This window comes from Crocodylus porosus, unplaced genomic scaffold, assembly GCF_001723895.1.
Source record: "Crocodylus porosus isolate Cpor-Errol unplaced genomic scaffold, CroPor_comp1, whole genome shotgun sequence".
In the NCBI taxonomy this organism is placed as follows: Eukaryota; Metazoa; Chordata; order Crocodylia; family Crocodylidae; genus Crocodylus; species Crocodylus porosus.
The window spans coordinates 23,097,464-23,109,844 of record NW_017728906.1 but is presented as its reverse complement, the minus strand read 5'-3'; the positions used below and the strand labels follow the sequence as shown (position 1 = coordinate 23,109,844).

General features: G+C 39.1%; 1 protein-coding gene across 2 annotated transcripts in view; it reads left to right on the top strand.

The window, feature by feature from the left end:
* LOC109305705 (SAM domain-containing protein SAMSN-1-like) overlaps positions 1–10,082 on the top strand; it is a 142,456-nt gene extending 132,374 nt beyond the window's left edge. For both annotated transcript variants that reach the window (XM_019528753.1, XM_019528754.1), the window contains one exon: positions 8,801–10,082. In XM_019528753.1, the coding sequence (XP_019384298.1) occupies positions 8,801–9,000 (200 nt within the window). In that variant the 3' untranslated portion in view covers positions 9,001–10,082. The remainder of the gene's footprint in view (positions 1–8,800) is intronic.
* Positions 10,083–12,381: the final 2,299 nt, after the last annotated feature.

The window sequence follows — 12,381 nt, the reverse complement described above, 5'->3', positions numbered from 1 at the left end:
TAATAATGAGCTACTGTACAGTCAGCACTACCAAAAAGCTGCTTGGGGATGCTACAGTAACTCCAATTACTTCGCAGTCATTTAGTACTTGTGTATGCAAGTACTAAATAAATGCACAGTTAACAACTGTGCAGTCAGCGTCTCATGTAGATACGGCCCCTGAAGAGACAGACTTCAACTTCATCTTCTCACACATCTTTTCTCCTCTTTCAGTCCCTATCCACCACATTTACTGGCATTTCTAGTAAGGGTTAACGAAGAACAGTTTGGATAAAATAGAAGCTGATCTGCAGACTAAATAAAAGCTCCTGAGCAGGCTAAACCCACAAAGAACCTAACCTCAATGTTGTTTGAAATTCAGAGAGCTGATTGTTGTTTGTGTGCATGCATGTATTTTGCCATTTTTTTTCTTCTATTGCTTGGCACTTTCACCTGAAGTAGAAATGCCAAGACATCATGAGACATGCTGTCCTTGTGATAGCTCCAGCCTGATTTCTAAACCAAAATAGTTCAGATCAAGTTCCTGTAAACTTTGGCTAAACATGCCCACATTTGTACTTTCATCTTGACCCTGCCTTCAGAGTTTGTTCGTCATTACTGCAGTTAACTCTTAACTGAGCAGTCATTTCATCAGGTGTCCAGTCTGAATTGGGGATTATCTGGAATCAAAAATGGGACCTGAAAATGCAAACCCATGCATAGATGTTTTGGGGATTTCTTACAGCTCATAACAAGACTAATAGCTTATCTGCATCTCTCTAGTTTGTCACTTGACTGGAGAAGAGGCGTGAATTTCTCTCTCCCTCTCTCATAATCTTTCACATACACCTATATGCTGTACATTAAGTTCAGTTAATCAGGATTTCACCCTAAATAAGTACTCATATTCTCACCCTGCTTCTCTGAATTTCTGAGAACCCCAATGGCTATCTTAGCTCCCCTCAGCTTTCTGCCTTTAGTTTCCCAGCACTCCCTTTCATACACCCTCTTTTGATCTTTCTGGACCCTCGCTCCTATTTTGTACTTGACTCCCTGTGCCCCTGCAGTCTCTCCTTGCCCAGTTAGTTACTGGAAAGGAAAGAGGTTTCACAAGAACTGGCAAGAAGAGTTGTTCAAACGACCTCTTCTGCAAACACCGTTACTCTCTATGGACCAGATGAAGGAAGGAAATCAGGATCAGAACTTCTTTCTACTCAATGGTGTCTGTCAGTTGAGGGTCTGAGGAGACTACCAAAGCAAGACTGAAGTAAGGAGGAGTGTGCTTGAGAACTCCAACCAGTGGTTATGGAAGAGACTAAGTAGTATTCACATGTGGCAAGCTGCCAGTCCCTTTAATCTGACTTTGTGCATGTGTGTGTGTCTGTGCATGCACGCCAGCATGTGCATGTGTATAGCTTGATAACTGGCTGCTGTATTCTGTATGTTGTATACAATAGCTTAACAGGAGATGTGTAAGCAAGACACAAGCCGTGGATGCTGCCCAAGGAGGAGGTGAGGGGAAGAATGGAGTCAGGGGGTGTGTCACACTCCCACCCTGCCCATGCAGTGGTTTTGGTCCCTGCAGCAGGGAGTGGTGAGCAGCAGTGACAGGGTTGACTGCCTGGGTATCAGCAGCTCATGGTGCAGGGCCAGCGGCTGGCAGAAGCAGGGAGCTACAGTGGGGAGGTGCCCGAGAGGGTTAACCATGGTGCCTCTTCTTTTTTTGCCGAAAAATGTTTTTTTAAGTCACGACTCACCACGTGTAAGCAACAGAAAAAGAGGCAACGTCTCCCTCTGCAGCAGTGGACCTCTGATTAGCTTGCCCTGTTTCTGCTGACCACTGCCCCCACACCATGTGTTGCCACTGCCCAGGGTACAGAACTGGATGGTTACACCTCTGTTTTTATGGTATGCATTTTACAACATCAATATTTAACCAGGAAAAAAACAGGAATAGAAAATGCTAGGGTTGTGGGGGGGGGGGGGGGGTAATGCTCCCGTGAAACTTTAGCAGTGTTTTCATTTGCAACGCGGATGTGGTCAAAGAGTTTTGTATCAGCATGGAGCATGAGAGCAAAGCATGAGGGTTTTTCACAAGTCAGCGTGGTCATGAAGAAAACCTATTTTGATATGGTGTACTTACGGTTTACTATTTATAATCCTAAAGCAGTATAAGCCTAAATGTATTTCAGGCTGCTTTAACTTTCTTAACTTTTTAAGAACTTGGCACCAAATTGTGTCCGTCTCAAGTTCCTTTTATTTTTAGCATGTTCAGCATGTTCCCATGCCACTAAAAGTGTAACGATCATGTAAGGTATGACCGGGCAAGATCTCTGCATGTCCCTTACATTTAATTAATTTTTATTATCCATATGTGATCCCTGCTTTTTGCTGTTATATGTCATTGCTTTGTAGGCAAAATATTGCTCCTGAGGACATCTGTCCCCTAACATACAGTTGAAGTTGTTTGTTATGTTAATAAAAACAATAAATCTTATAAAGTGCCCCGTGTTTCAAAGCCTGTGATGATGTTTGCATTATTAGATGGAGGGAAGGGATAAATATTTTCTTCACATCAGCTTTGGATACATAGTGTCAATTTTATAGTATTTGAATTCAATCTAAGAATGTACCCAGAAATTATGAATAGTAAACACTCACACTAGAATTCAGGACAGCACTTACACATGCACTTAACTGTAAGCACCTGCCAAAGTCCCATTTACTTCCATAAGACTTGTGTATGCTTAAAATTAAGCATATGCTTGAATGATTTCCTAAATAGAGGTGATCTCCTGACCCAGGAAAATGGTGATCAAGTTTACCTTCCCTGATTGCCATTGCACCATAATGTTTGTCATCTGACTAATGGGAGAGAGCTGTAATGTATAGGATGTGATATCATACTTCTAAAGCAGAGAGATATTAGAGACTTAAATTGATAAACCTCCATAGAGGACAACTGGGCAAGTGGCTAGAAAAAAAGAATGAGAGCCCAGATGACTTTGTGGGTAAATTCAAGCGTTAGAATCTGACTCGCTCTGTGACCTTGGTCATGTCAGTTGACATCCTTGAGCTTGAGTAAAGCCAATTGGAAAACTGGGTGTAAAAAGATTGGCACAATTGTTATAAGTGAATTCTAACATCTGAAATGAACTTTCCAAGCTCAATATTTTCTTCCTAAATGGACATGACTCAATCCAACACAAATGATTTCTTAATTAAAATTGATTTTTTGCCCTGCTTAAGTGAGCAGCATAATTACCCACAGCTACAAGGTAATCTGTTTACCAGCCACAGCAATTGCATTTAGGGACACTAAAATACATGTTCAACAGTCATCTAGGTAAACATAATGCTCTTTCTTTAAGCTGTGTGAGGCAGTACTGATGACATCTATTATACTTGCAGTTCAAAGCTTGTCATTCTCACAGAGCTTGAGCCATTTCTACTTTTTTGTACTGTAGTGCAGCCCCCCTGAAACTTGTAATCAGCTGATCTCAAGAAGCGTCCAGATTTTAAATGAAAGGTTTCCTGAGTTTGTGCAGTCCTAGTATGATGTGTTATGTCCAAATGTTTTAGGGCAGGAGTGCTCAACCCCCAACTTGTAGGCCAGATCTTGCCCCGGCGCAGTGTCATCTGCCCTGCGGGGCTCTTCCCAGGTCTGTGAGCATTCTCTTCTACTCTCCTGCAGGTATCTCTATAGCAGTGATATTCAATCCAGGTGTTGTGGCACCCTGGGGTACCATGAGATTCTTTGAAGAGTGTTGCAATGTATGAGGAGATAAGCAGATAAGCACAGGCTCAGGCTTATCCTTGCTTGGCTGCTTCCCCACCCTGCTTGCCCTGCCCTTCCATAGGGAAATACTTACTGTAATATATAAATGCATTCTTGGGTGCCACTCAATTCACAAAAGCTGTGGAGGAGTGCCTCAAGTTCAGTGAGGGTGTTTTGAGTTTAAAAATGTTGGGAACCACTCTATAGCATTTGGACTTCCTCTTCTAGTGCATGAAGTGTCATGACTAACATTTATTAGCTGCAGATTCTCTTTCAACCCTGGTGAACATCTGTAATTTTGCAAAACTCATAAAGCCACTAGGTCTCCAACAGGTTGAAATTGCTGCAGCTCTTCTGAAGTTAGTGAAACTTAAGCATGTTCTGAATAAGAATGGGCTTAAGCATAGGTTGTAGAATCAGGGTTTTAGACTGAGTCAGAGCTTTAGACTAAGATTTTTCTGGAGGGACCTGTCCTTTTACCAATTCTGTAAAGTGTCATGCATGTCTAGGCAGTTACATAAATAATAGTAATTTCCAAGTATAAAGTGAAACAGTACAGGTTTATCACACATCTGTTGTCGAAGGCATACAACCTAATATTTTTTCAGTACTTTTAGTCTCATCCCACAGTCTAAAGTAGTACAAGAATATACGTGTCAAACTGATGCATATCTCAGACTCTGCTGGCCATATCTTAGACAACACTGACTGAAAACTATTTATCTTCTATGAAACGGCTTTACTGTAGAAAAATAATATGACTTCCATTTGTTGATAAGATATTGAGGTCTGATGATTCTGCAACATTTAACGGTACTTTATTTTTATCTATTTCTGTTTCTTGTGCATTGTATGTTCTTCTGACATCCTAACAAGATTAAGCCTACAAACTTACCTTTAATGATAGCTTGAACATGTATGTGTTAGACCAGGAAATTCAGAGGAAATAGGTAAAAAAAACCAAGAGAGAAAAATAAGCCTATCTTCTCCTTGTGAAGCTGAACAACTTGAGTTGTACACTGCATCTATTTCTATTTATAATGCTCAGGTTCCTGTTGAGCTTATTTTTGCATTCATTACATGATATAGGTAGGTGAAAAAAATTCTGTCCAAAATAGTTATACTAAAATTGGGCTTTTTACAAGCAAATTTGTACTCTGAAATGTTCTGTTTTTGAACATAAAACAGTTGACTTTTTATTTTCATCAAAAAAAATCTAAAATTTAGGCCAAAAAAACCTCCCAAATTTTACTTTTTTCTACATTTTATGTGAAAAATATTTGGCATTCCTTGACAAGCTGTAGTAATAATGTAGCTGTTCAGAGCTCCATTTAATTTTTCTTGACAACTTTCTTTTTAGTTTACTTGTCAGAAGATATTTCATTGATTGAGCTACAGAGGGCCTGCGTTCCAATATACTGTTTGCTTGTCATTAAGGCCAGAATTTGCTTATAAAGTTGCCTATGAACAGCAGACAAACAAAAAGCTAACAGCAGCAATAATCAGCCATATATTTTCATCTTTAAGAAATGTAAGTCCAAATGTGTATGTCTGTCACTGTGACAACTAAAGTGGAAGCCATTAATACAAAAAGCACATGATTCCTTTGTGCACTGGAAGTTATTTACACAGACAAACACAGCTAATGGAAAGAAAGCTGAAGAAAAGTAAAAATGGTGTGTATGTGTATGTATGTGCATGCACAAATATGTATATGTGCACACACAGAAGCACACACTCACATACTAAGCAGCCAGCAATCGGTGTATCTTCTCTTCTACGTGAAGGAAAAAGACAAAGAAAACAGACAGAGCTTCCACTTTGACCTTGAGAATGTAAACAAGATTAACACGTTTAGGTCACTACAAGGCAGAATAGACAGATGATTCTACAGAAGCTGATAAAAGCATCAGCAAGTTGCATTATAGCTGATCATGGGATTACAGCTGAAGAATAAGAAGACCTTCTGAATTCAGCAACTCAAGAGGGTTCATACCATAGCATAGTGAATTCTGTGCTCAGTGACCCAGTAGACTTGTTTATTTCTAGAACTGGTTACAAGATTACTAATGAAAAAGTTAATGTCACAAACAACAACAATCCAGCCTGCTACTACCAAGAAGTCCTAGTGTAATGCTACTGGAACAACTGGAGTTATGCTAGTCATTAATTTGGCTCAATATGATAACAAGCAAGCAAAAAAGGTTACATTTGTTATGACAGACTAGTTGAAAGAGTTACAGGTACCAGTTAAATGTGTCCAAAAGTACACAGTTTAAATGAGGATAATTATCCATTAATAGTGGAAGATGGAGGATTCTCCCTCTCCTGAGTTGTTTAAATCCAGACTAGACAGCTTTCTAAAGGATAAGTCATACCTCCAACAGAGGTTATGTTCTTGATGGAGAAATTAGTAGGTGATGTTCTGTGATCTATGCGCACACACGAGTTCAGACTAAATGATTATAGAGTAGTTGAAGAAACTATGACAGGGAGTAATGAGTTAGGCATAAGGAGGTGGTATCATTTCTGTATGTGGAATTTGCAAGATTAATATGGGATGCTACCTACATTTTAACAAGGATATTGGAAAATTGGAGATGGTGCAGAAGAGAGCCACAAAAAATGATTCAGGGGCTGGAGAAAATGCCTTTCAGTGAGAGACCTAAAGAACTCCATCACATGAGCTGATCAAAAAAGGAGATTGGGAAGTGAACTGATTTACAAGTACCTTCACAAGGAGAAAACATGCAATACTGAAGTGTTTTTTAATTCAGTAGAGAGAAGCATAACAAAAACCAAAGACTGGAAGCTGAAGCTAGACAAACTCAGATGAGAAATTAGGCACATATTTTAACAGCAAAAGTGATATATTACTGTAACAAAGTACAAAGGGAAATGCATCAACTTCAGATCATGGCTGAAAATACACTTTAGTTAAACACAAGTGATTTAGCTTATTTTAGGTATAACTGGGTGAAAGTTATTGGCCTGTAATAGACAGGAGTTCAGACAGGTTAATCCTTTGGCCCCTCCTGACCTTAAACCATATGAATCTATGAATCTTCTTTATGCATCTGGCTTTTCCAGGAGGGATTTTGCCTTCTAAGCCACAGTCTGTCCTCATAACTCAGTGAAAGACACTGTAAATACACTCTAGCCTCCAGCCTGATGATAGACGCATGCCAAGTAAGGACAGTCTATGAGTACCCATAATCTACTCTACCTCCAATAGACAGTATGCATCTGCACAGTAAAGCTGTCACCATTAACAAATATAGGACTAATTGAAATAATGGAACTTTGTTAATTACATATAACAATTCACCCATCATTCTCATGATTAATTTGCCCTTGCCTCAGTCTGCTTTACTATGTGTGTCACATTCTCTCTGCACTGATGATCCTCTTAATTGTTTTGGGTCAGTTTAAATTGTGCTCATGTGTGTCAGCAGTAAAGGTTCAGTGATAATTATTTTACCCCAGAGTAACCATCTAAGTGGAATAAAGGTGCATTCTTTAACAAAAAAATAAAGGTTGAGTTTCCATGGAGAGTATATATTTGGTGAAAAGCTATCTCTCTCTCCTCTGAGGCCTGCTTTCTTCTTGGAAAGCAACCAACATTTGAAGTCACAAGTGACCAAAAGGAATGCCTCAAGGAAGATTAGAAATGAGTGGAAAATGTTGTGTATTATGAAGAAATTTGCTATGAATAAACAGCAGGTAATTTCTGGCCAAAAAAGAGGAAATCTTATTAATGAGATATTTATTTATGATGTATATCAAATTCTTGGCACAGAGACATATACAGTCAGGGAGACCTGAGGCTGTGATTTGCTGAGAAATCAGTTTACACTCTTCCCATTAAAGCTGCACGCCTTTGCCATTCACTAGCAGATTATTCAGAATAGAGCAATGTTAAATAAGGGTAAATGTTTTGCAGGAGATAGTTACTTCTATTTAATTTGGGTCAGATTTTCAGAAGGCAAGACAGGAGTCATAAAGCTTTCATTGAGTTTTCTACAGCTGCCTTTTTGTGCCTTCTGTCTCTCTCTCACACACACACACACACACCACACACCACACACACACACACACACACACACACACACACACACACACCCCGAGCCACTTAATTTTTTATGCCAGTTCAGAACTTTTGAAGATTTAGCATTTGGATGGCATGTACTGGACCCAAGTACTGAAAATAAGGTTCCTACTCTATGAGGTTTATTGTCTAGAATTACAGAAGCAATCATACATTACATTACAAATAAAACAGAAGACTGAGGTTGCTTTGTGAACTAAAATGCTACATGGTAGTGATTGGATCTTTACAGGAGCTTTGAAAGCAAGGGAGAGGAGAGAATCTAGCTTATATTGAACCACAATAGTTCAAAGCAGGGTTTGGCAACCTTTTTCCCACAGTTGGCTGCTGCCTGCAACCTAGCCCAAGTTACATTCCCACACCCCATGATGATCAGAGACTGCTGCAAGAGGAATAGAGAGAAAAGGGCAGGTGCTAGGATCCTGGGGGGCCTTCTCTGCTGTAGCAGAGAAACTAAGTTGAATTTGGTAGGTGTTAGGACCCTTGGGACATCTCCTTTGCTGCTGTGGCTGTAGAGTGATGCAGTTTGCCTGAACTGTGGGATACATTCAGTTCAGAAGCCACCTCTGGTTTGTGGGCTGTAGGCTGTAGACTCCTGGTTCAATACATTGTGAACAAGCAGAACCCATGCACAGTCCCGTTAACTGCAATTAGTTCAGCAGGGGCTCAAGTATCCACTTGTGAACCAGATATTGCACTTTGCAGGGTCAAGGTCAAGCTGAACAGCAGTTTAGGGGCTGTTGACATCATCTAGTGGTAAAAATTCGTGGTGCTTTGATTTCTAAGATTTCAGTTTCTAACAGATACAGAGAACATACTTAAGAGTACAGTGGTGTTGCCCATTCAGTGTCTGCAGTACTTCAAGATCAATCGCTATCAGACCCTTGCTTGAGATACTTTTATAACACATCCTTCTTCTTTTTTTTTTTTTACAGCTGAACAAGAGCATGAAAATCAGAAAGTGCCCCTGAGTTTAAGCCCTGACCTGAGCTTTGACAAGTCACAGTTAAATGACTGTCCAAGAGACTCTGGCTGTTACATCTCATCAGAAAATTCAGATAATGGTAAAGAAGAGCTGGATCCAGAAACCCTGTCCAAATTAGTACAGACAATCAGTATCACCGAGTCAAACTGATTCTGTCCGTGTGCTTTTCTGCAGCTTTGCAGATATGACTAGCTGATACGTGAAGCTAATTTGTTAGTGTGGCAGCATAGCAGTAGACTGCAAAATGTCCTCGACAGTGAACATCCTCCTAGGATTTCCACATGAAATGCTGTGTTTTAGACTATATTCAATGTTTGGACATTGCCTAGCTAAAGCTAATGGGTGGTGAGAACAGTGCCCAAGGATTTACTTCTTAATTAACCCTTGAACAATTGACCGAAGAGAAAGTGAAATAATTGCTATATATTTATAAATAGATTTATATATATATGTACAGTAAATGCATTTTCTATAATAACAGGTAGTGGTTTTAGTGAGTGGCACATAGTTATGGATATGTTCACTTCCAGATCTTTGTACATAGTATACATATTTATTATTTTAAATGCTAAATAATAATTACACTGTATCCTTTTTTATTTTCTGATGTGTGTTTGTTTGCTTTTGTACAAAACATGCTTTTCATCAATACATCATCATAATGGAAAGGTGAACAGACTGATTTTCTGCAGTTGAACATATTAGGCCTGATTCTCATTTACGTTAAAGTTGCTTCATACAACTCTGCCTTAAAGAGCCTCACAAAAGGCTTAAAAGTAATTTACAGCCAGTTTCAAACCTCTTCACACATTGTCATAATGGTGCAAAAGAACTTTAGGGGAAATCAAAATCAGGGCATCTATATTCAATAACCTTCAGGAATACATGGCACACTGAGTTTTTTACATGCTGTTATCTTCCCTAGATATTCACATCTTTTCTGAACATTGTGAAAAGAAAGTGAGCTATTTTTCACCAAATGGATATCCACAATTGAGTTTTTTCATTTGTTTTTGTGAACCTCCTTCCTCTTGTGCTTAGTCTAGCATTTGTTAGCAGAAATGTATTTGGTTATGTACAAATGCCAATAGCTAATGCATAAGTATATATCATTCTCCCTCATTTGACAGTAAACTCTTATTCCCTATGTATTTTATATTGGAATAGATATTTAATTTCTTGTTTTCTTCATAAAGTACTTCTATTGACAATAAACAGAAGTATGTGATTGAGCAACTTATCAATTATTTCATTTTTATTCTGGACATTAGCTCTGAAAGACTGTACTTTCTAATGGTAACATTGTAGATGACAAATCCACTGAGCATTCTTTTATCATGCATGATCTGTGTATCAAATCAACGGAACAACTTCCTGGTCACCTATTAGTCTCACAATTTTCATAATTTAAGGCATTTATATTTACATTAAATAGTTTCCACTAGATTACTGACAACTTCAAATGAAAATTTGGATGAGACCATGCATGGAAAGTTCCAGGCCCAAAAGACAATTTCTGTAGGAGTTATGAGGAAGTGAAAATAAGGGCTTGTGCAGCCATCAGTAAATGCTGTGCCACTGTGGAGGTAGTCATGTTGGTTTCAGAGTATATAGTTCTTCTGGGAAGAAACTGCTCTAAAAGGCTATTGTGGGATAGCGTATCATAGGATTTCAAATAAGCTCAACTGACAAATAAAAGGAAAGGAGGGTTGTTTTGTTTTGTTTTTAGCTTCTAGACTTGGAGATTATGATCTAGCACCTACAATTTTAATGAGATGGGTTTTTTCTAGCTCAGTGGTCCTCAACCTTTTTTGGACATGGGGCACCCCTCCATAACTCTTATGAATTGAATGGCAGTCTAATTTCAAAAATGTATTTATATATTATGGTCTTCACTTCCTTGCAGAGGGGCCTGGCAGTGGAGGTAAGGGACTGCCAAGGCAGGAATAAACCTGAGCCAGCACTTACATCCTCACACCTTGCAGCACCCTTCAAAGGGTCTCAGGGCATCCTAGGTTGAGAATCCCAGAGCAGCCTGGTTGAGAATTACTGTTCCAGCTTAATAATGAGACTGTAACTTAACCTCCATTAGCAATCCTCTCAGCAATACCTGAATCACAATAGGATCCCTCATAAAGTTGGTACCAAATTAATGAAGCCTGTTCTCTGCTGCATTTTGATGTGAATCTATGTATGGACAAAGATGGTACTGGTTTAGTTAAATTGGCATTAGCCACTTCCCCCGCCCCCCCATAATAAGAGCGTTCTTATTAGGTTTAGATGTCCTTGTGACAGAGGACAAGTAAATTTTTCTTGAATACCCGTTTGGTGTCTGTGTGCGTTGAATTGGTTTAATACCATAGTACCAGGTGCTTTTTTTTTTGGTCACACTTTGTCACACAGTGATGTGAATGCTGGGTCCTACCAAATAAATTGTTGGAAATTTAAACACAACTACTGTGTGGCTTTCAGGCAACAAGCAAATAAAAACTCTCAGATATCCTACGCATGGAAGATCACTGCCTACAAAGAGGGACAAAGAATGATGCAAGTGTACCATGGCATGTTTAACTGCATGGATTTATAAAAGAAACCAGGATTCAGTTAAGCAATCACAATGACATAGTTGCAGGCAGCTCTCCACCCTATGTTGTATCTTCTCACCGGTGTTGTACTGGGACCACACTATGCACCAGAGTAGCCCAATAGCAAGGGTGGTGAACGCTTGAGGTCAAATGACTGAATAGCAGCTAGTTATTAAATGTGTGGATGTGAACAGTGAATTTAAACAATTGTGCTCCTAACAGGTTAGAAGCAGAGTTGATTTTACCCAGCAGCTTGTCTGTTCTGGAAAATGTGTCAAAGTAACTGTGAGTTTATTCAAGACATTGTAACTTCCTGTGAAGGCTAAATAGATTACATCTCACATTGAGGAATTTCCGCTCTTTCAACCAATTCTGAGAAAAAGGATGAGGAAATTTTCTATACCACAAAGACTAAGGCTTCTTACAGCAACGACTTATAAGCATATGTCGCCTCACAGCAGTTTTGTAAATCACCTTAATCATGGAGGTGATTAAATCATTTGTCTTTACACAAGTAACCTAGCAATTGACTTCATGGAGGCTTATCAGAATAAAGACTAAATAAGAAAATAAAGAGCTGCTCGGATGTTAGCAATGGTGGAAAATTTTAAGAAAAAGAGCCTAGTGTACAAATGACTTGGACAGGCAGCTAAAGGGAGCATGATATGGACCCTTAGCTGTACTCTTTAACTGCTTTGGGAGCTTTTATTCCACATTTCATTTTTATTTACTCCTGTGTGTGCCTCATAATTGATCATGATTGGTCATTATTCAAGGAAAGTGAAATTCCCTTCATTCTGGGGGTATGAGAAGGAGAAAAGTGATGTCAGAAGGGTTGAAGAGACCCCTGTTTTAATGCAGCTATCCCAACAGAAGTTAATAATGTTCTCAGCATTAACTTCTGCTAAGCATTTCTTTCTGTTAAATAAGGCAAATGGTATTCCAG